Consider the following 24,172-nt stretch of genomic DNA (forward strand, 5'->3'; position numbering starts at 1 on the left):
CAGCCTTACTACTATTACTATTAGTGCAGCAGGGAGACCGTGCCAAATTAGACAACTTCAAGCTGTTGTGGTCACGCCGCGACAGCGCTCGTGTCTGTTGTACAATCATGGCCAAAAGTTTTGGCAGTGACATAAATTTTGTGTTTTGCAAAGTTTGCTGCTTAAGCTGTTGTGGTGTTCATTCACATTGTTTCTAGATTATTGTGTAGAGTGATCAGATGCATTTTAAATAATTGCTAAAAGCTTCATTGGCCAAAAAATTAACTTTTCACAAAAAAATCTAATTTCACTGTTTTTTGATCCTGACACAAAATGACCAGCTAACATTAATTGACTAATCATATCAGAACAAGGGTCAACACTGTAAATATTGGCTCATTATATATTTTTTGCCAATAAAAGCTTTTAAAACTTATGATATGATATAGAATTGGGATTGGGCCTTAAAGTAGCCCAGTTCCGTGGGAAAACCAAGGACTGGGCAACTGAGGTGATGTAAAAGAGGAAAGCAGGCATTTGGACCAAAATGACCCGGAGTTAGTTAAGATCGTTAAAACTAGAAGACCAAGTCACGCCGAAGAGAAAATATATTTGCTTTAAAGCCCAAATAACAAACACTGAAGGTAAATACGGGCGCAGGAGCTCAAAGTGTGGATATATTGCAGCCCAAATTAAGGTAAGTGTTTATTATTTGGTTATTTTGCTTGTTTTTGTTTAGTTTTGTGCTGTCATTTTCATTTGACTAGCTACTTACCCGTTTTTGATTATTTGCATAATTCACCTCTTTATATATAAAGTTTCTCATGAAACCAATAGCTTGTGAAACTTTCTCAGTTTAGATGTATGCATGTGCAAACTTGTTGCTCTCTGTTTATTCAGATGCACAGATATGATGAACGAGTTGTGCAGTTATTGGTGCGCTAAATTATGTCCTGGTGTTTGGGTGGTTAATGTGTTAAGTTTAAATCCATTACAGAGTTTGTTTTAGTTTATAAACAAATGCGCAAAATGTAAAGAAACAAGTAAAGATATAAGCTACTTAGAATTAGAAAATGTTGCCTTATATTTTTCTTCTGTTTGCTTATCACTTTGATTTTAAGTGGCAATTATAATTTATTAATATTTCTCGTCCTACCTTAAATTTAATCAATTTAATCTATCTATCTATCTATCTATCTATCTATCTATCTATCTATCTCTCTCTCTCTCTCTCTCTCTCTCTCTGTCTGTCTATTTATGTCTATCCATAAAAATATAGTCTGTATGAGAACACTACTTAATAACGTGTTTTTTTCCCTGCATGATTGCACTACTACCACCTAAAAATAGGTGCATGATGCTCTTATAATAATAATAAAAATCCTGCCCTTTTCTATGAGATTTATAATGAGGTTTTATGATATATTTACAACAAGTTTGATTTGATTGTTTAAATCATTTCTCACATGTTTCAAAGCACAAATTTCAGGGCATCTCTGTCCTTGTCCATTTAATTTACCCTCACTTTGTCTTATTCGGTCTATCTCCAAATTGCCTATATATCAAATTGTGGAAATGGCCAATATCCCTTTTTTTTTTAAATACTGCTTCACACTCAATATAACTCTTTTAACAACCAGCTCTGTTGATCAGGTCTGCCTTCACTTTTTGCTGTGCCAGTCACCACATTCACGCAGGGCAGTAATAGACATTGCCAGGCAGAAGCTTTTTTAGGGACTGAAGTTAACAAATTACAGTCAAGCCAGCAGTTAATTCCTGCCAAGCACATAGAGACCAGCACCACCCAATGGTTTGTCAGGAGAGAGAGAGGGAAAAGTAAGTAACCTATACATGTGTGCATGCAACAGACAAAACGGCTGAATTTAGATGATTGACTTCAATTGTGAGAACACATTACATAGGAAATCTTCATATATTTGATTGCTGATGTCAGACTTTTATTGGCTGTTGAACACTGAAATCAAGTGTGTCATTGAACTCCCTATCAGACCACATTTAATGTGACAAAGCTGTTGTTTTGAAAGAAATCCTTCTTTCTAACTAATGTAATCAACCACAGATTCACAGAGGTCATGTGAGTTCACTGGCTCCCACGGTTAGTGCAGTAAACTGAACAACTTCCTCCTTCCAACTTTGGTATGTCAGTTAGAGAAGTGCTATTTAACTCTCAACATTCATCTTCTTATTGTCAAGGAATTTTTGATTAACAATCACACTTGAAGATCAAGTAGTGTTTCCCAACATTTTTGTCTTCTGTACCATCACAGCTCCAGAAACCAGAAATACTGTGGGTAAATAACAGACTCGCTAATGCTGCGTTCCATTTAGCTCAGAAGTCGGATGTTGGAGCTGGGAATGACGTCACATTGAGTTGACCGCATTCCAGTACACAAGTCAGAAAATCAAGATGGACATGTCAATTGTTAGCAATACGAGTTGATAAATGCACATATTTTTCACAGATAATGCTGAAGTATCATGTCCACAGATAGAAGTTGTATAGTACTGTGTGAGTTTATTGAAACATAGACAAAGAGATGTGCTAATAAACAATATATGACTACTCTTTCACCTAGTGTTAATGCACTGAGCAGCCACTTTGGATTCCAAAGTCAGGGTTTTATGCAGTTTCCGAGTATTCCAGTTCCGGCAATCCAGTTAAAAGTTCCTATACTGGGAACTCCAAATTTCCTACTTCCGAGTACAGACGAAACGCACCACAAGTACCACATATTCTGCTATGAGTGTTATCAGTGCACATTTGTAGACCTTCAATTCATTATGTGTTCATTCCATAAAAAGGAAAAGAATGATGATTAACCTTGATTAGTTATTTTAATAAAGCAATCTCACACTTAACTTTTTAGGCACTCTCTACTTTGTCTGTTTTGCTAGGCCAACATGGTGGTGCTTCGTTTCTAAATGAAACTCTAAATCGGTTGAATTAATGATTCATTGACTCACTCATGAAAACTGTCACTAGTCACTTTCTGTCAGCGACTGCGTAATGATGTAACCTGCAGAAAAAGAGTCACTGACAAATCCCCAGCACTAATGCACAGACTGTCAGTCTGTAGATAACGCACAGACAGTGCTGTTGATCTGAGTATCAGTACGCTTTACATATCATGTGCACGATATATTATTTGCTGATATTAGTGTTATTTTTTTTTTAATCAGCCATTTATTGGATATTTAATTTTATTTTTATGACTTTTGCCATTATCTCATTTGAATGTAGAGGATCAGTGCAAGAATACGTGTACTTACCTAAGAAAGTAATGGTAATATAAGGTAACTACATGGGTTAAGGTTAGGTTTAGGGTTAGTACTTTACCCAATTTTTGAAATTACTATAATAAGAACATAGTATGTACATGCGGAACAGGACTGTAAAATAAAGTGCTACCGTATTTTGTCCACTGAAAGGTTTTTTTGTCAGCTGAACAGTTGATATGTTTTTAAACAACAGTACAAGCCATTGAACGCACTGTACTTCTGTCCCTCACAGCCTCATTTGCATTCCTGTCAAAAATTGAACATGGCACTACCCTAACTAAGGTCTACTGAATTTAGTATGCGTTATAGATTTAACAAAGCCACAGTCAAAACATTTCTAATGATAACCGCCTAGTTATAAAACAAAACTCTGTACTGTTTGCTTTTAAACAAAACATCCTGTGAGGAGGTCAGGACTCAGGAGTAGATACTGATGGAGCACTCTTTCATATTTCTGAACTCCTCTGATGTTTTCTTGTGATGTTGTCTCAGATGTGTAATCTCTTGTCTTATTTATAAATTTCAGCTCACTGGAAAACTCAATGGCAGACATGCCATAGTCTTTGGCTTGTAGTTTTTCAGCCTTAACTCTTTAAATGAATCTTAAAGACATACAAATCTGACATAAACACACGCCTCACAGTGTGGAGGGAAATTCCCTTTTTGGCTAATGTGTTATTGTTGTGTTTTATTATTATTATTACAGTAATCATGGGAAACATGCTGCTGTGTTCAGAGAGATCTCTGTGTGGGCACTGTTCAGTCTCTGTCATTTCTTAAGAGGCGTCTGCTGTGTACTCTATTATTAAAATCTGACATTTAGTTAATTACTGTCTGTCTTCTTCAGTAACACCAGACTAGGTGGAGATTTAGACAGAAATTAATTATTTTAATTAAGAGAAAATACATGTATTGATGCCCAAGATCTAAATATTATATATTTGTCAAAGAGGAAAACAAATCAACAGAAATCAGGCATCCACTACCATTATACACTACCATTCAAAAGTGTGGGGTCAGTGTTGTTGTTGTTTTTTTTAAATTGTATAGAAATTACCACTTTTTTCAGCAAGGGTGCATTAAATTGATCAAAAGTGACAGTAAAAACATTTATAATGTTGCAAAAGATTTCTATTTCAAATGCTGTTCTTTTAAACTTTTTATTTTATCAAAGAATTATGAAAAAAAGTTAATATTGTAATAATATTAAGCAGTATTAACTGTTTTCAGCATTGATTATAAGAAATGTTTCTCGAGCACCAAATCAGCATATTAGAATGATTTCTGAAGGACCATGTGACACTGAAGGAATAAATTACAATTTAAAATATTTTAAAACAGAAAACAATATTTCACAATATTACCCTTTTTACTGTATTTTTGACCAAATAAATGAAAACCCCAAACTTTTGAACAGGTGGGGCCAGAGAAAATTTGTTAATGCGAGTAACAATCTGTACTTCTGGTCCAACTGGACCAGCAGAAAACAGCTTATGCAGACATAAATCATCTTAAGAGAATACAGCACTTTCACTTTCACCTTGCTTCTGCCATCAGCAGCTGCTCTCTCATCTGTATACCACCACTCTCTCTTAATTTCTGTCACATGTAACTTTAAAACTAACTGACATTTTGAGTGATAGAAATAGCTGTCTGCGTTCCACATTGAGGAGTATGTGCTGTGCAATTAGCAGCAGAAGTGGTTGTTATGCCTAGGCCATGCCATTCTTCAAGTCACCGTTCTGGAGAGGACTGTGTCATTAGACTGGAGTGATAAGTGCTGTGAGCTTTGGATTGTCCACTGATGTTTTTGGCTAAGGCCATGTGAAAAGATTATCCTTGTTTCAGCTAATGTTTGTATGTTTTTGTCAAAGGCTTTAAGATGTGTGTGACTTTTGCTTATTGGCTGCTTTCACACAGTCACAATTTGGGATTCACAAGTGTATTTACTAACAGGTTTGACTCAGGTCTTAACATACTATGTAAGTCTCACTAAATTAGAAATCAATGGCTCTGGTTCATTTTGAATCAGACTTCTCCAAAAAATGACACTTCAGTGAGGAAGTCAGTTAAATCAGTAATGACTCTGAACTAATCAATGAATGGATAAGTGATTCACTCTCCAGTGAGTTTGAGGCTGTTTCGTGAATCCTTACTCATTATAAAGAACTGGTTCTTAAATGGATAGTTCACCCAAAAATGAAAATTACCCCATGATTTACTCACCCTCAAGCCAGGTGTATATGACATAGTGATATTTTTTGAAGCCCCCAAAAAGCGCTACTTCATCCGCTGGAACGCTACTCTCTCGTTTTTGGGCTTCAAAATCTTGACCACCATTCACAGCCATTATAAAGTTTGGAAGAGCCAGGGCATTTTTTAATATAACTCCGAGTGTATTTGTCTGAAAGAAGAAAGCCATATACACCTAGGATGGCTTGAGGGCCAGTAAATAATGGGGTAATTTTCATTTTTGGGTGAACTATCCCTTTAAGAGTCATTTGTTCATGAATCACTAGCCCAGCTAACAGGTAACATTCTTAACAGGTTCTCTTAAAGTTGTGAACAAACATTCTTCCAGGAACATTAACAGAATGTTAGTTCTCAGTTATCTGGGCTTTATTAATGTTCTCAAAACATTAGCACAAAAACGTCATTTATACATCTTTCATGGAATCTTTTTTTCTGAAACAAAAAAGTTGCATGTTCGTCTAACATTTTTTAAATGTTACTACTTGTTTCAGAATGCTCAGAGAACATTCAAAAGACAAAGCTTTCCCAATTAGATTGTACTGATTCTTAGACACTTTCTGTCACGTTTGTGACCGTTTTATTTGCAGTATGGAGCCATGCAGAATTGTATTTATTTTTGTATATGTGCGAACATAACTATTGAGATCCCACTCAAGACACCTCGTTTTGTTGAGCAGCTTCTAATGAAAGAATTTCTGCTTGGAAGTGCAAAAGTATTTTATCCCATAAAAACAGCACATATACTTACCAGTATTATGGTGCTTGTGTTCATAAATAACGCATATAGTTTTCAAACTCTTCCGTGAAGAACAGGATGCAAGGACTTGTGTGTAATTGTGCCTCAGCCCTCTCCTCGCATTCCTCTGGCCAGTCCAAACCAGACCTTCTTTGGGAGCGTGGTATAATTTAGCCACTATTTTTACAAATGGGTACATTTTCTTCCCGCTTTGCTTTTATTCCAGGTCAGAGGCATAAAAAACGGCTGTCGCTTTCCTATGTGTTTGACTTTAAAGTGAAAGATGGGCAGACGATATGAGAGGAACACACATAGATGTTGGCATGTCAGCATAAAGAATGGGATTCCATTGGATATCCCATTGGAGGCTTTAATGCGTACCTTGGATGAACTGATATTTAGGAAATGTTTGGATCAGCTACATATGGTCAGCTCTGGGAACTGTCAGGCACCATGACAATTTTTTTATGTAAATGTCTGTTTGTAGTCATTTCAAAGATCTCAGACCTAGACAACAGTGTGAATGTTCACAGAAAATGATTGAAGAGTAGCCAAGGGGAACGGCAAAAGCATCCATGCTCATTAGTCACAGACGCTGTGTGGAATGGGAGACATAAAGGACTCAACTGACACATTTACATGAACAACATTTGTGTGGGATCCCTCTAAGCTTAATGTGGGAGTCTTTACTGTGAGTTTGCTATGCATAAATAGGAACTGAGGCTAGTTCTTTGAGTTAGAGGTGTCCCTCAATTCATTGTTCACCTCTGAATGACAAATGTTATAGCAGATATTATCTAACTTAGCAATAAACAAAAAATGAAGTTCATCTGAGGTCTTCTTGGATCCATAGGATAGAAAATACATTATATTATATTATATTATATTATATTATATGCCTGCTGTAATGTTGTTACAGCAGACATTATTTAACTTAGTAAAGTTCATGGGAGGTCTACTTGGGTTCAAAGGATAGAACATATTATATATAATGAATATCCATGTATTATATTGTAATCTTCCTGTATCTATTACTATTTCTCTTAAAGTTGAGGACAAACTCAAAAGACAGAGACAAAGTTCAGGAAACTTAAATTAACTTTAAAGAGCTACTTTTGTGTTTTCCATTTGATCCATCCATAGTAATTGAGACTGTTTATTTCAGTTTGATTGAGTGTCTGGGATTTTGAACACTTTTCATACCTTTTCAGTCTTCACTTCCTGACTTATAATGTTGTTGAGGGAACATATTTGAATGTGGCAGTAAATTGTGATGGGTAGACATTGGGTTTCTCTCTTGGGACACATGTCATCCTCTGACATCTGGCTCCTCTCGCTCATCCACATGTGTTTCTTCCCAGCATGTATAGGGAATACTTTGGACTAAAAGTGTTGCGACTCATTTGTGAAGACAATCATCTATGATGGCAGTGAGATTAACTGATTTTTTTCCCCAGCTGGTTGGATTTAAAGGATAGGCCTAATTGTAATGTTATGTTGCTTGAGCTTTTGCCATGAGATATCACATTCAGTGTGAGCTATTAGAGTATGCATGATTTAGGGTGTTGATTTGGGTTTAGAACAGGTGTTGGCTTTAATTTTAGACCTCGGTTTGATCAGGTTCAACACACAGGCCAAGGTTAAGTCAGGAACTGACAGGTGGGGTGTATGTGGCTGAATTAGGGTTTGCGGTTTAGGTTACAGGCCCATGTTTAAGGTATCAGTGTGGTCCTCTGGTGGGTTCTGCGGACCCCAGATCCTTAACCACATCTTAGCCCCAAAATGTCTGGTGACATCACAGGACTCAGCTGGAAGACATTGAGAAATGACATCATGAGTGGCTCCCCACCCTTTTAGTCACACACACAAACAGAGACTGTCAGAAATATCCCCATCCTACCTCCTTCCTGTCTAATGAATGGCTTGTTTTAAGATATGTTTTAAGAAGGCCAGTTTGAGTTTTTTCCACCACCACACACCGTCTGACCAGACCTGTCCTACAGACACAGACTCACCGCTTGTCTCTTTAGTTTCCCCTTTGCTTAATTTTTTTTTAAATGTCAGCAGCTGATACCAAAAGAAACTAAAAAGTTGTTCTCATTCAAATATTTTTAACATCAGACACTTTTGCACTTATGCACTTTTAAATAATAGTACTTTTAGTACTTTTGAGCAGAGGTGTAAAGTATTGGAGTAAATGTAATTAGTTACTGTACTTGAGTATCTTTTTGGATACTTTGTAGCTGTACTGAGTATCAAAGATATTAGCAACTTTTACTCTCTACTTCACTACAATTTTGAATGAGGATCTGAACTCTTTACTCCACTACATTTGAAATGAGTGTTGCAGTTACACATTAAATTTTGCATGGACCTAGCTTTTTCTGCAGCAGTTTATTTCTGCTACAAAAGACGTGATACTGCCTGGTATCTGTACTTTTACTCAAGTATGGTTTTTAGGTACTCTTACACCTCTGCTTTTGAGTAATGTTTACATGTCCATGTCAAAGCTTTTAGTGTTTCTCAGTGAGGGCATGTGCAATGCTGAATGATGTATTCATATTCAGATGGCAATGTTACAATATCCTCCTGAACCCCAAATAACATCCTAGTTCCATCCTGTTCCTTTGATGTACTTTGTGAAAACTGTCTTAATTATTATAAACAGAGCTAAGGAAATGGGTTGCGGGCTGAACTTGAAGAGAGGACATAGAGTCTTAAGTAACTACTTTGTCCCTTGCGTAATTAACACATTAACACATTCAGCTCCAAAGAAAGTAAAGACTCAGTTTTAATGAAAGTTTATGACAATCCCACACAGAACAGGATACACACAGTTACGAATAAAAACAGCTGTGTCAAATTAAATTAACTAATGATTAATCTCTTTTTGTCTTCTCATGGTGCAGGTCCGTGTGTGTAAGTCTCTGTATCTCTGCAATGTTCTCCTGCCGCTCTCTCCTGCTTCTGCTGCTCAGTGTCTGCAGCCTGACTGCTCCCTCACTGGCTCTGCCCTTTGAGCAGAGAGGATTCTGGGACTTTGCTATGGATGGAGAAGTGGGAGATCTGACAACGGTAATGATGAGAGATGAAGAGGGTTCAGCTGTAGAGGAGCTGCCACCAGATGTGTCCTTATGCCCCTTTGGATGCCATTGTCAGCTCAATGTGGTGCAATGCTCAGACCTAAGTGAGTATCTATCTATCTATCTATCTATCTATCTATCATCACTTTCAGAATGATTTTTCCAGCTCATGAACGATAAAAACATTGACAGCCAATCAGAATCCAGCTTGAAGATTTAAAGCGGCAGATGACAAAACAGTAACACAGGCTTAAAATAAAAGGAAGGGTATCGTCTGTTGGTGTGGACACTAATATAGTCAGTGTTACAGTTATCTATCTTCTAATGTATATCTAATATATAATGTTATATTGTTCTTAGTGTGAATGGGCCAATAATCATTAAACATATTTACATGAACTGTACAATAAATCATCAAATCTTTAAATTGTTTCAATTCCTTATTAAAAGCACCTTATAGAGACTGTTTAACAGCCCACATCCAAACAGGCAAAAACAGTCGTTTATGAACAAGTGTTTGTTGTAGTTCTGTCTCTTAAGAAAACTGGGGCCTGAATGGGAAACAATGAAAAATGCCTGTGTTTTCCATTGAACTGTAGGAGTGGTTCTGTGTTGTTTTTATGACACACACAGGATGTTTTACAGGAAGACAGTTTGAGAGAGATAGACGGGGAAAGTGAGAAGGAATGTGAGAGGGAGAAAGAGAAGGTCGGAAATAGTCTTGGGTTATGTCTTGTCAACAGTACATCCACAAAAGTGGTAATTTGGGCCTAAAAAAATTATTGAGGGGTTTGACAGGGACCACTTAATTTCATTGTGATTTCTTCTAGATGCTCTTGTTTTCTTTTCCACGGATAGGGAATAACAGACCAGTCAAAGAGGAAACTTTACTGTTAACTGAACTGATTGGTTTAACCATTTACCCTCACCTTGTAGGAACTTGTTGTCATTCAAGTGAATGTTATGCTTTTCAGTGATCACTCAGTTCACTCAAATCTAAATACATAAACTGTGGATTGACAAACATGTACAATAATTATATAAACACAAAACGAACAAACCAACCACCATGCATGTGTGCACCCATAAAGCAGATGGCGGAGCTTGCCTTTTTATTATGTGGGAAAGTGAGAAGGCCTGGGTTAGATGCAGGCTCCAGAAATTGGATAAAGCCTGACAAATTTGCCCAGTTTGTGTATTTTTTTTTCTTCATGGCACCAACAGCACCCACTGAATCTCCGCTGTAACCCTATAGTCATACTTACGGATACACACGCTCTTTCTTTCTCCAGCCAATTTTGCCCAAGCTATGATCCTCATAGAACATTTACAGCCATTGAAGCAACAAGAACTTTAGGAATTTGGAGCTTATTATTTTAATTATATGTATTCCTTTTTAGTTTGTGCATGTCTGACTGTGTTTGCATATGTGCATGAATGCTTTATGCCATGTGTTTTGGTCTTTGCAAGTGTTTTTGTTTTCGCAAATGTCATTGCATCTTTGTTTATGCTTGTGGATTAGATATAAAAATCGAAAAATACAGCCCTCGCTTTAGGCGGTTCTTTCTATGCTTCCTCCCACTGTGATGAAGGTTTGCTTGTAATACATTGATCCGTCCACTGCACTCTTTTATTTTCTTTCGTATCTGGACGTTATTCTGCCATGTAGGCTGTAATTGAATTGATGGTGATGTTTATTCAAATCAGATGTTTATAATTGTGTATAAATTTAGGTGGTTATGTGCCTTCATCATAAAATATGTTCCTATTAGGGGGTGTATATGTGTGCAGAGCTGTGGTTTGGGGGCTGCGATGTGCTGGGCTCTGGGGTTTGGCATTGTGTTTGTCAGCGGTCGGCTGGTCACTGAGCACTTGTTGGTTTGAGTGGCAGGTGGGCAGATGGCTTGGAAGAAGAACTATTGTAAAAGGAAAACAGGAAAGATCTTCAACTGGAGCTCATAGTACATTGGCTTAAAATGGCTTGAACTCAAGATATTCTATGGGATAATTTATTTTGTGTACAAGAACCTCATAAATGATTACTATTCTTAGAAATTAAGTTTTAAAATAATATTTAATGCTCATACGTGATGTTCTGCTATTATTGTGCAATATTTTACCGCCCTTGGACCCAAAAGCAGTTCTGCTGGTTAATCAAACTGTTAATGGGCGCTCTCTTCAGTGCCTGATTGTTCTAGTTCTAATTCTAGTATTCTTAATATTATTTGCTAACATAAAATAACATAAAAACAAATGTAAAGACTGCATCATTTACACTATTGTTTATTTGTTTGAAAATGCAGTAAAAACTATAATGTTGTGAAATATTATTACAATTTAAAATAAGTGTTTTCTATTTGAATTTATTTTAAAATGCAATTTATTCCTGTGATGCAAAGCCGAATTTTCAGCAGCCATTACTCCAGTCTTCAGTGTCACATGCTCCTTCAGAAATCATTCTAATATGTTGATTTGATATGTTATTTTGACTCTTATTATTATCAATATGTTATTTTAACTCTTATTATTATCAATGTTGAAAATGGTTGTGCTGCTTAATATTTTTGTCGAAACCATGATACTTTTTTCCCAGGATTCTTTAATAAATAGAAAGTTCAAAAGAACAGCATTTATCTGACATACTGTAGAAATATTTTGTAACATTAAACATGTCTTTACTGCCACTTTTGATTAATTTAATGCATCCTTGCTGAATAAAAGTATAGTTTCATTAAAATGTTTATTTTTTTTTATGGTAGCGTAAACGTGCTGTTTACCATGTTCTACACTGTGTAAGACTGATATCACAGCATGCTGATGTGTTCCCTACAAAAAGTATGCGGCACGTCAAGAAACCGGACACCTGGGATGAAAGTTTGTGTTCAGTGTACATTGCGAATGTAAATCGCCACAGGTTCACTTTATGATGACATTTTCAAAAATATAAATTCCAAACAAAAAATACTTAGCTAATGTGATGATGGCAGTTCCCTAGATCTGAATAAAGAGTATATTAAACACTACGACACACATAAACACAAAAGTCTTCTTTGTGAAAAAGCTTGAGTTGATTATGGTATCCAGAAGATGTTTTTTTACTAATAAAAAACAAGTCAAAATGATTTTCTGTGGTAAATGACTGCAGGCCACATATCAATATATTTCTTTGATATGCTTAATATCTCATTGATTTTACTTTTCGCTCCTGCTGGAAGCTAGATGGCTTGGCAGTTGTGGTTCTTAAGAACATTATAAATGGCTGGAGGGGAACAGAGGTTGAACCCAGCCCAGTATAAATTATTGGGCTCTGCTGGAAATCATCATGAATCATTGGCCTGATTTAGAATCTTGGACACTGCAGTGCTAAAACAGACACAATGCTAGATTTGTGCTTTGATGTGGTCCTGCTGGAGTTTTGTGATGTGGTCCATGTGTGGCAAAAGAACCTAAATGATTTTTAAAGTGCACGTTTAAAGTGGTGGCAGAACATCATCAGGTCACTCTAATATAAAGATACACTAATGCAAATATAAACCTGACACTGAATTGAAAATGCCCAATAAGCACACAGTTGGCCACAATAACTGGGTTATATCGAACTAAACGTCTTGTCAAAGACATGCTGTAATTGTTAAGATTTTTAATTGTGTTCACTATTTAATTCTGTTATTTTGATGTCGAATAAGAAGCCCTGTCATGACCAGATGGTGAGCTAATGGTCTCTCTGTTCAGACGTTTGTATACAGATCTGTATGCTCTATATCCTACGAGCTTTAAATTAGCTGTAAACATTTTGTCTTCATGTTTAGGTTTGACTGCAGTGCCCAAGGAAATTCCCAGAGACACCAAACTCCTCGACCTACAGAACAACCGCATCACAGAACTGAAGGAGAATGACTTCAAAGGACTTACAAACCTCTATGTAAGACACTGATACTGATCAAAGAAATGAGAACTAGAGAGGGTGAAGGTCAAGCAATAAATTCTACTCACCGTTAATAATGAGATAAGTGAGAAAAATTAAGATAGATGAGGCTTAATATAAAATAAAGTGCAAATTGTTGCAAAAACCTTTTGGCTTATTGGTGTTCCTCAAAACACTAACATATTATTCAAATTGAAAAGTTCATAATACTGTAAATTTATGGATGGTTTCTTGTGCTGTTCACTGATGTGTGCCAGTCTCACAGCTTGATTTTTTGTGTTTTTTTATTCGCCGTTGGCTGATGCAGCCCATCAAGCTCCATATTAGCTAAAAATGTCACTATTTACTTTAATGCTGTAGATTTAGATTGAATATTTGCATTTTAACATTAATATTTAAGATGTTTATTTTACATAAGAAACAACGAGACAAGCATGTTTTGGCTAGCTCCTGAAAAATTGGTCTGTCGTTCGCAGCACACGTTACTTTACGTTTGTGCAAAACAGCCTGACAGGATGTTCAAACAGTTCAAGTCTCTGAAGAAGAATGCTCCTGTAGTTCGGGAAACACACGCCAGTGCCAAACTGAATGTTTTAGTTCCCTTCTGAGAACTCATATTATCCCCAATATTTATCCCTAATATTTACTCAGCCTCTCTCACCAAAACACAATATTTGACATGGCCTGTAAAGCAAAAAAAACCAAGACATTAAATTATAACATCATTTATAAGTCATTTGATTTTGTGTACATATTTAATGCTCATGGTCAAGCTGTTATTAATCATGTCTTCATGACTTTCCATGAACCAAATGCTAACGTCTTCCTGCCTCCTGCCAGGCTCTGTCACTGGTCAACAACAAGATCTCCAAAGTCCACCTGCGAGCCTTCACACCCCTCCTACGCTTAAAAAAGCTTTATTTTTCCCGTAACCTCCTGACAGTGGTACCCAAGAACCTTCCCCCGTCCCTGGTGGAGCTGCGCATTCATGAGAACCGTATTAAGAAGGTTGCAGAAGGAACGTTCTCTGGTCTGGGCAGCATGAACTGCATTGGTTTGTATGCGCGCTCGCCATTATGTGGTATAGAGGTTACAGTCTGACCAAACCATTTCCTTTTTTAGATGGAGCCTGCTGGTTTTTGTGATGGGATATTCTGTCTGATGTTGAATGCTTCTTATAGAGATGGGCGGAAACCCTATTCAGAACAGCGGCTTTGAGCCTGGCGCTTTTAAAGGCCTGAAACTCAACTACCTGCGCATCTCTGAGTCCAAACTCACTGGAATACCAAAAGGTGATTCTTTATAATATTCATAAAAGTCATTAAAGTGTGAACACTTGTCAAATGATAGGATCGTATTTATTTTCAAAAAGAACATTTGGGTAATACTGTTACTCTGTGCAGTTTCTCACTTGAATGAGCTTTAGGAATATCCTTGGTCATAAATCACAGTTTGCATGAGTTTTAATGTGTGGTGCTACTTCCAATTATATAATGAGGAATGTTCCTCACCTCCCAGACCTCCCTGACAGTCTTCATGAGCTCCACTTGGACAATAACCAGATCCAAGCCATCGAACTGGAGGACCTTAGCCGCTATAAACACCTGTACAGGTGAAGCCACTCATGACTCTCCTGCACTCCAACACACAACATGGCTTTTCCTAGCCATAAAGCAACAGCGCCACCTGCTGTATGAAATTTTAATAATGTGGGGGGGGGGGACAAAATGCTAATCATAAGTTCATTTTGTAGAGACAAAATCATAGGTGATTATAGACCCTATGTTTGCCATCTTAGGCTCCTGACAATCTATTATTCTGTGAAATCTCTTTATTTTTACTGAAAACAGCGGCAGTTATTTCACCCGGAGTCAAGTATTATCCTTTAAATTTCACAAAAATTGCCAGTTTAATTTGAGTAATCTCAGAAGTGTTGTTAACTAAAACTATTGTGCTGACAAAAGCTTGCAAGGAAACAATATTTTTAAATAAAATAAGAAAATAGATGTTTGCAAAAATCTAAATTGAAACCATAAGTGTGCATTATAACAAACTAAAAACAAATAATACTACAGAGAAAGTTTTTTTTTTTTTTGTAAATTCTAGATGGTCTGGTATAGAGTTTAGTAGAGTTGGGGCACTTGGACTCGGACTTGGACTCGGACGTGTCGCATGAAAGATAAAAAAATAAGTAACAACATAGTTAAGTTAACAAGACATTAATAAACGTCTCCCAACTCAATTGGTTAATGTCTTGGACTCCAAAAAGTGAACTCGGATCAAATACTAGTAACTAGAGAGAGTGGGATTGTCTTATGTATACAACCTGCCCCTATTTGATGACGATTGGTCTGAAATCACAATAATAAACCAGCGTTCAGCAGTCAAGTTAAGCCATGAAACAATGCAAAGACAACACAAAACAAATAATTCTCATATGGTCAATCCAAATGACCTCAAAATAAATTTGTAACTATACTTAAAAGATTATATGCCATGAATTTGCTAACTTTGGCAAATCCAGTGACTAGTTGTTTTCCTGCATGGCCCATCTGACGGTGCTGAATCATAGATGTCCTAGAGATGCCAGAGTGATGGCAGTTACAAATTTACTGCTAAATGTACCCACAATGGCACATTTCATTGTCAGCAAGTACTGGAGCTGTTTTAATATAAATTTGACAAATGATTTTTTAATAATTTAGTTGGTATTATTTTTCTTTCTTTCTTTCTTTCTTTCTTATTTTATTGTGTACACAATTTGTAAGTTATATGGGACGAAAACATCAAGGAATTTAAATAAAACAAAAAAAAATTCATTATGTATCATTAAAGCAAACTTAAACTAAACTGAAATTAAAAAGGACATAAAATAACCCTGATATTGGGCTAACTCTAGCAAATCTCTTTTTCCTGAAAAATCCTGCATATAGTGCAGCTTGTCCTGCGGGGCTGCAGTTGACCCAGTGCCATTAAAGCAAACTTAAACTAAACTGAAATTAAAAAGACATAAAATAACCCTGATATTGGGCAAACTCTAGCAAATCTCTTTTTCCTGAAAAATCCTGCATATAGTGCAGCTTGTCCTGCGGGGCTGCAGTTGACCCAGTGCCTGTTCACAGTGTTTCCAGTCTATTGTGTTTCCACCTCACTAGATGTCTGTCACAATGTGTGCAGCCCATCTATTGTCTATTGCTTATTCATTGTTTGCCAGATTGGGTCTGGGTTTCAACCACATCCGGATGATTGAGAACGGCAGCCTATCATATGTCCCTAATCTCAGGGAGCTGCATTTGGAAAACAACCGGCTGAACCGCATCCCCATGGGTCTGCCAGACATGAAGTACCTGCAGGTGCGAGATATCAAACTGATGAACAAAAAGTGTCCCATTTGCACAAGCACAATCATTGATTTTTGCTTCTTTTTCAGGTGGTCTACCTTCATTCCAACAACATAAGTCGAGTGGATGTTAATGACTTCTGCCCTCGAGGTTTCGGCATGAAGAGGAACTTCTATAATGGCATTAGCCTCTATGGCAACCCGGTTAACTACTGGGAGGTACAGCCTGCCACCTTTCGCTGCGTTGGTGACCGATTGGCCATTCAGTTCGGAAACTATAAGAAATAGAGAATGGATGAAAACAGAGATTTGGGGACAAATACCAATGCTGGAACTGAAACAGAACAGAAGACACTTGGAGAAAGTGGGCCAAAATGGTGTCAACAAACAGTGTTTGCAAATAATTCTTATTATGTATCTTTGGATGTATTCGTTTATGAATTTTAAAGTTAACACCAAGGATGCTAACTATAATGATAAAGATATAGTTTTAAAAATGAAATGAAATTTAAAGAATAAAATGAAAAGAATAGCACAGTCCAAACCACAACTATAACGAAAACGGCACAGAGGAACATTATTTTTGGAATCACTATCAGACCGATTGATGACAGCCAATCAGAATCAACATTATAAAGAGATCAAGCATTTAAAGGGGCAGACAACAAAACTGCAGCATGCTTTTAATGAACAGAATGTTATTGGCTGTCGGTGTGGATGCTAATATAGTTATCGTTATCTTTATAGTCCTCATATAGTTGATGTGAACTGACCTGAACGAGAAAAGGAAGGAGCAATAAAAATAAGTAATGGAAAAATCAAAAAGAAACTTGTGGAATTTGATCTCTTACAGTTGGCTCTATTTACAAAACCATAATAATGTTCATTGTTTCGTAAGTGTTTTACAGTGAATTCTTACCATTATCAGTTCACTTTTTAAGGGCTCTTTGTTTGCTTGACACTTTTATAATAGTATTATTGATATGTACTGTTATATTGCTATTATTTTATATTAGTTTATGTTTTATTATTAATAGTGAAGTTTGGATGGGATGTTGAAATGGGAAGGTTGAATCTAGATGTTAAATTCATGGTGCTTATAATAAGTGTATCTGTGTTGTTTGTAAAAATTGTAGCTTTCTTTTTTCTCCTTTTTTGCCTTGCGTCCTTGCTTCAGGGGTCTTATTGTTGTGGGAGTACTTTAGGGCAATGGAGGAACTTTACACAGACATAATATAATTATGTTGTCGAGTTTCATTCAGCCAAATGCCTCATGTTCTTACCCAGCCCTTTTGGGTTCAAGACTGATTCAGAAAAGGATTGTAATGTTATGTTGTTTTGCACAGTTTCTCTATGAATTCCAAATCTTTTCTTTGTAGCGTGTTGTTTTTCTCATGTTTTCTTTGGCAGTGACCCTGCATGCATTTAGGCTACTGTGCCGCACACTACTGCATGTTCCAGTAAAATATCTTTCAGCTTGACTTCAGGAGCAGAAGTGGTGTACCATCATGTTTTGAAAGCTGTGACTAATAACAGTTAACACGAGTTTGATGGGTTCAGTGAACATTTGCAGTGCTCTTCTTGTTAAACATGTGTCCTCCTTTCTCAATAAAGCCAAATATTGATTGATTGCATTATCAAGCACAATGTCAATGGGTCATCGTACCATCATGTTTTGAAAGCTGTGACTAATAAAACTTGAGTTAACACGAGTTTGATGGGTTCAGTGAACATTTGCAGTGCTCTTCTTGTTAAACATATGTCCTCCTTTCTCAATAAAGCCAAATATTGATTGATTGCATTATCAAGCACAATGTCAATGGGTCATTCTACTTGTCGCAAACCATGTCAGAGAAATTCCACATTTTATACATAAAAATAAAACATAAAATTATTAAAACATTGTGGGAGATGTATTTATGTATCTGAGTACTTGTTGTATGATTAAGTTACTGAATATACACTATATGGACAAAAGTATTGGGACACACCTCATAATTACTGAATTCAGGTGTTTCAATCAGACCCACTGTATAAAAACAAGGAGCTAGCCAAGAAGGCTGCATTTACAAACATTTGTGAAAAAATTTGCAGTAAGTCAGTTCATTAAAATGTATAATACAATTCATGAAATTTCATCCCTTTTAGATATTCCATGGCCAACTGTTGGTGGTATTATTGGAAATTGGAAGCATTAGGAATAGCAGCAACTCAGTCACAAAGCAGAAGACCACATAAAGTCAGTTCCAAACTTCCCCTGACATTATTGTCAACAAAAAAAACTGTGTGGCGGGAACCTCATGGAATGGATTTCCATGGCTGAGCAGCTGCACGCAAGCCTCACATCACCCAAGTATAATGGCAAGCATTGGATTGAGCGGTGTAAAGCACATGCCACTATAGACTCTGGAGCAGTGGAAACCTGTTCTGTGAGAATCACGCCTCTCTGTTCGGTAGTCTGATGGGCGAGTCTGGGTTTGGCAGATGCCAGGAGAAAGTTACCTGCCTGACTGCACTGTGCTAAATGTAAAGTTTGGTGAAGGAGGGATAATGGAATGGGGTTGGGCTAGGTCCGTTATTTCCAGTAAAGGGAAATGCTGCAGCATGCCAAAACATTTTGGACAATGTTATTCTTCCAACTTTGTGGGAAAAGCCCTTTTCTATTCCAGCATGACTGTGCCCCAGTGCACAAAGCAAGGTCCACAAAGACATTGTTGGATGAGTTTGGTGTGGAACCAATGGAACATCTTTGGGATGAACTGGAACAGAGATTGTGAGTCAGGTCTTCTTGTCAAACATCTGTACCTGATCTCACAAATGCTTTACTGGATGAGTGGTCAAAAATTCCAACAGGAGCACTCCAAAATCTTGTGGAAAGCCTTCCCAGAAGAGTGGAAGCTGTTGTAGCTGTAAAGGGGGGTTCAGTTCTGTTTATTCAGAATTTAATCCACAACCTTCGGATTACAAGTCTCTCTAAGGGACACAGGTATTGGGTAACACACCCAATTAGGTCACATCTGCTCCATATGCATTTAGAACGTGATGTCGTTAAAGTCCCTGAAGGTGTAATGATCAGGTGTCTCAATACTTTTGTCCATTTATTGTATATTACATGTTTTAATACCAACAGCAGATCACGAAAACCTGTATGATCTGCATCCACACTGGACAATTTGAATACATAAATTTAAATTTCAGGTTTTTTTTTACACTGTCATATATGATGAGATAGTTGTCACAAAATCTAAATGAGTGCATTTCTAGTTTAGTTTGAGTTTATGTTGCCTTTTTTGCCGTGTTTGAGTATAAATTTTTTATTTTTTATTTATTAATGCAACGAAAGATTACAGGTATTCCAAATTACTCTAAGAAGATATTTATATTAATTAAAATAATTTGAACGAGCTATCTGAAAGAACTACTCAAACTACTCAATTATAATATTATTGTGCATTTTCTCTGCTGGTTTGTGACCATGTCAGCAGAACCTCAGCTCTTATGAAAACATTTTTTGTAAACGCGTTTGATTGTTTTGTTAAACACAAACAGTTTCACAGACGTCATAATTCACGTTATAAAATCACAATATAATTCTCAATCAAAATTCGGACGATGGCATTGTAACCACTTAGATGTAATCCACATGATTACACGTCGTGTCCCATTTTCATCAACTTAATTTCGCTTTATAAGCCTGTATCGTCATCACAAGATCATCTGGTGTATGAAAACCGCCTCTAGCATTAAACCTGTCCTGTTTTCTCACTAGAAGGCAGCACTGTGATTTTAACACAGGCATCTTAGGGCTTTTATTGTAACAGCGTCAAAGAATGCCCGTCGATAGCCCGTCACCGCGTCAAACATGTCTGTCTGCAGGGCTCTGCCATGAGCGTCTGACGCGCTCAGGAAGCGTTTCACCACAGCGTTTCGCGACGCGCTCAATGCGACTGCGGATATTAAACACTGTTTCGGGCGCCATAGAGGAATGATTATCCACAATCCAGTGATTAATATTAAATAAAGGCCTAGTTATCGACTGCTGGATCCTGATTTGAAGCGTCGCTGTGGTCCGGGTGAGTCAGAGGAAACGCTTGACCTGAAGTGTTGCAAAATGTCCGTTATATTGACGATTATTTCACAATAATTGCTCTGTGCCTGTCGTCGCTGCATGCATGGTTGCTTAAATACATTTCCATTTTTATCGTAACGCAAAAGATGAGCTGGTTTGTAAATAAGCAGGAGATCTTGTTAATCAGTCCAGAACTATATGTCTCCTCAAGGTGCACAATGATTTGTGATGGACAGGATGAAGAGGACAGTGCTCTCTCACACCCCTGTGTTTATGACCAGTCAGCACTGGTAGGCTACTCATGTTGATTACCACTGTTATTCATTGATAAAAGGCTCATTCCTGTTGTGCAGCACATTTTCTTATCTACATGTCTTAATATAATAGCATACTGTACTCACAGTTTTTAAACAATTTGGCAGATGCCAGGAGAAAGTTACCTGCCTGACTGCACTGTGCTAAATGTAAAGTTTGGTGAAGGAGGGATAATGGAATGGGGTTGGGCTAGGTCCGTTATTTCCAGTAAGGGGAAATGCTGCAGCATGCCAAAACATTTTGGACAATGTTATTCTTCCAACTTTGTGGGAAAAGCCCTTTTCTATTCCAGCATGACTGTGCCCCAGTGCACAAAGCAAGGTCCACAAAGACATTGTTGGATGAGTTTGGTGTGGAACCAATGGAACATCTTTGGGATGAACTGGAACAGAGATTGTGAGTCAGGTCTTCTTGTCAAACATCTGTACCTGATCTCACAAATGCTTTACTGGATGAGTGGTCAAAAATTCCAACAGGAGCACTCCAAAATCTTGTGGAAAGCCTTCCCAGAAGAGTGGAAGCTGTTGTAGCTGTAAAGGGGGGGTTCAGTTCTGTTTATTCAGAATTGAATCCACAACCTTCGGATTACAAGTCTCTCTAAGGGACACAGGTATTGGGTAACACACCCAATTAGGTCACATCTGCTCCATATGCATTTAGAACGTGATGTCGTTAAAGTCCCTGAAGGTGTAATGATCAGGTGTCTCAATACTTTTGTCCATTTATTGTATATTACATGTTTTAATACCAACAGCAGATCACGAAAACCTGTATGATCTGCATCCACACTGGACAATTTGAATACATAAATTTAAATTTCAGGTTTTTTTTTACACTGTCATATATGACACTGAAAGTAGGCTATTGCTTACTCAAAATCTTTAGGCTATTCAAAGTCCAAATTATTGTTTTGGTACCCAGATCTGTTTATTAATTAAAATAATTTCCTATCTAAAAGATAGGTCTATATCGTCTCTGTTGACTAGGTAATAAAATAGTCAAGAACTATTTTTGTGCATTTTCTCAGCTAAAAAAAAAAAATATTGGATCCAAAGTCCAAATTACTGTTTTGGTACTAAGAAGATATTTATATTAATTAAAATAATTTGAACGAGCTATCTGAAAGAACTACTCAATTAAAGAGGTTATAATATTATTGTGCATTTTCTCTGCTGGTTTGTGACCATGTCAGCAGAACCTCAGCTCTTATGAAAACATTTTTTGTAAACGCGTTTGATTGTTTTGTTAAACACAAACAGTTTCACAGACGTCATAATTCACGTTATAAAATCACAATATAATTCTCAATCAAAATGCGGACGATGGCATTGTAACCACTTAGATGTAATCCACATGATTACACGTCGTGTCCCATTTTCATCAACTTAATTTCGCTTTATAAGCCTGTATCGTCATCACAAGATCATCTGGTGTATGAAAACCGCCTCTAGCATTAAACCTGTCCTGTTTTCTCACTAGAAGGCAGCACTGTGATTTTAACACAGGCATCTTAGGGCTTTTATTGTAACAGCGTCAAAGAATGCCCGTCGATAGCCCGTCACCGCGTCAAACATGTCTGTCTGCAGGGCTCTGCCATGAGCGTCTGACGCGCTCAGGAAGCGTTTCACCACAGCGTTTCGCGACGCGCTCAATGCGACTGCGGATATTAAACACTGTTTCGGGCGCCATAGAGGAATGATTATCCACAATCCAGTGATTAATATTAAATAAAGGCCTAGTTATCGACTGCTGGATCCTGATTTGAAGCGTCGCTGTGGTCCGGGTGAGTCAGAGGAAACGCTTGACCTGAAGTGTTGCAAAATGTCCGTTATATTGACGATTATTTCACAATAATTGCTCTGTGCCTGTCGTCGCTGCATGCATGGTTGCTTAAATACATTTCCATTTTTATCGTAACGCAAAAGATGAGCTGGTTTGTAAATAAGCAGGAGATCTTGTTAATCAGTCCAGAACTATATGTCTCCTCAAGGTGCACAATGATTTGTGATGGACAGGATGAAGAGGACAGTGCTCTCTCACACCCCTGTGTTTATGACCAGTCAGCACTGGTAGGCTACTCATGTTGATTACCACTGTTATTCATTGATAAAAGGCTCATTCCTGTTGTGCAGCACATTTTCTTATCTACATGTCTTAATATAATAGCATACTGTACTCACAGTTTTTAAACAATGAGATAGTTGTCACAAAATCTAAATGAGTGCATTTCTAGTTTAGTTTGAGTTTATGTTGCCTTTTTTGCCGTGTTTGAGTATAAATTTTTTATTTTTTATTTATTAATGCAACGAAAGATTACAGGTATTTCTATTTTCTTTAATCAAAAAATTTTCAAACTATCAGTTTCATTAGTTTCTCCATCGGTTTTATTAGTTTTATTGATAGTCCTATGGTGTAATTTCTCTCTAACGAATCATAGCCAGTTCCTAAATGACATCACATTAATAACAACCGCACAAACATAAGCAAGTATTAGCTATGGATTTAATGAATTCTGTGATGTTTTTGTGGTATGTGGTAGATGGTTCATTGTACTTTGAGGCATTCTATTCTGTTAGATACAATTATAGATATTTTACACAATATATGATAATATCAGAATTTCAAAAGATTGTTAAAAATATCAAAACTATCTTTAAATTGACAGTCTCATGTAAAGTAACTCACAATCCTTCTCTGAATGATGTATTTCCGTCCTGATTTCCAATCTGGAAATTCAATTATTTTTTATTTTATTAATTTTCTTTTTTTTTATTGTAGTCAAGCATTTTTTTTTGCAGTCATGCATTTTTTAAATTTGTAATCAAGCATATTTAATACATATTATTTTATTTTTTAAAGTACTGTACTGTGTAACAGGAGTGACCCAAAAAGTGTGTGGTCTTTGCTGATTTAATCCGAGATCTGGCATTGATCCCGGGCACACTGGCACTTTAAAGTTCTCCTTTGTAGTTTGATGTGATGGATCTGTCACTATTGATTTTTGTGTTCCTCTGTTTTTCCAGTGACTCCCACACATGCCATAGATGTCCTTCCCTTAGCTCACTGAGCTAACTTTATTTCTCCTCATCACCCCTGTTATCCTTCCACTCTTCCCTCTCTCATGCCTCTTGCTCTGTCTTCACTCTGTCTCTCTTCTCTTATCTGTCCCTTG

The 24,172-nt window shown here is 37.0% G+C and overlaps 1 protein-coding gene and 1 long non-coding RNA gene across 2 annotated transcripts; both read left to right on the forward strand.

Annotated features, from left to right (window-relative positions):
• Positions 1-532: 532 nt before the first annotated feature.
• Positions 533-18,250, forward strand: LOC107712721 (biglycan-like). The gene is made up of 8 exons (XM_016518052.1): positions 533-676; positions 9,178-9,455; positions 13,161-13,273; positions 14,117-14,330; positions 14,458-14,568; positions 14,795-14,888; positions 16,491-16,629; positions 16,707-18,250. Exons 2-8 carry the CDS (start codon positions 9,209-9,211, stop codon positions 16,902-16,904), a joined length of 1,116 nt encoding a protein of 371 aa, XP_016373538.1. The 5' UTR covers positions 533-676; positions 9,178-9,208; the 3' UTR covers positions 16,905-18,250.
• Positions 18,251-22,368: 4,118 nt separating this feature from the next.
• Positions 22,369-24,163, forward strand: LOC107712681 (uncharacterized). The gene is made up of 3 exons (XR_001636816.1): positions 22,369-22,783; positions 22,991-23,069; positions 24,024-24,163. It is a non-coding gene; the product is annotated as an uncharacterized LOC107712681 (long non-coding RNA).
• Positions 24,164-24,172: the final 9 nt, after the last annotated feature.

The sequence above is a fragment of the Sinocyclocheilus rhinocerous genome, unplaced genomic scaffold (assembly GCF_001515625.1).
Source record: "Sinocyclocheilus rhinocerous isolate Xijiao unplaced genomic scaffold, SAMN03320098_v1.1 scaffold418, whole genome shotgun sequence".
NCBI classification, from domain to species: domain Eukaryota; kingdom Metazoa; phylum Chordata; class Actinopteri; order Cypriniformes; family Cyprinidae; genus Sinocyclocheilus; species Sinocyclocheilus rhinocerous.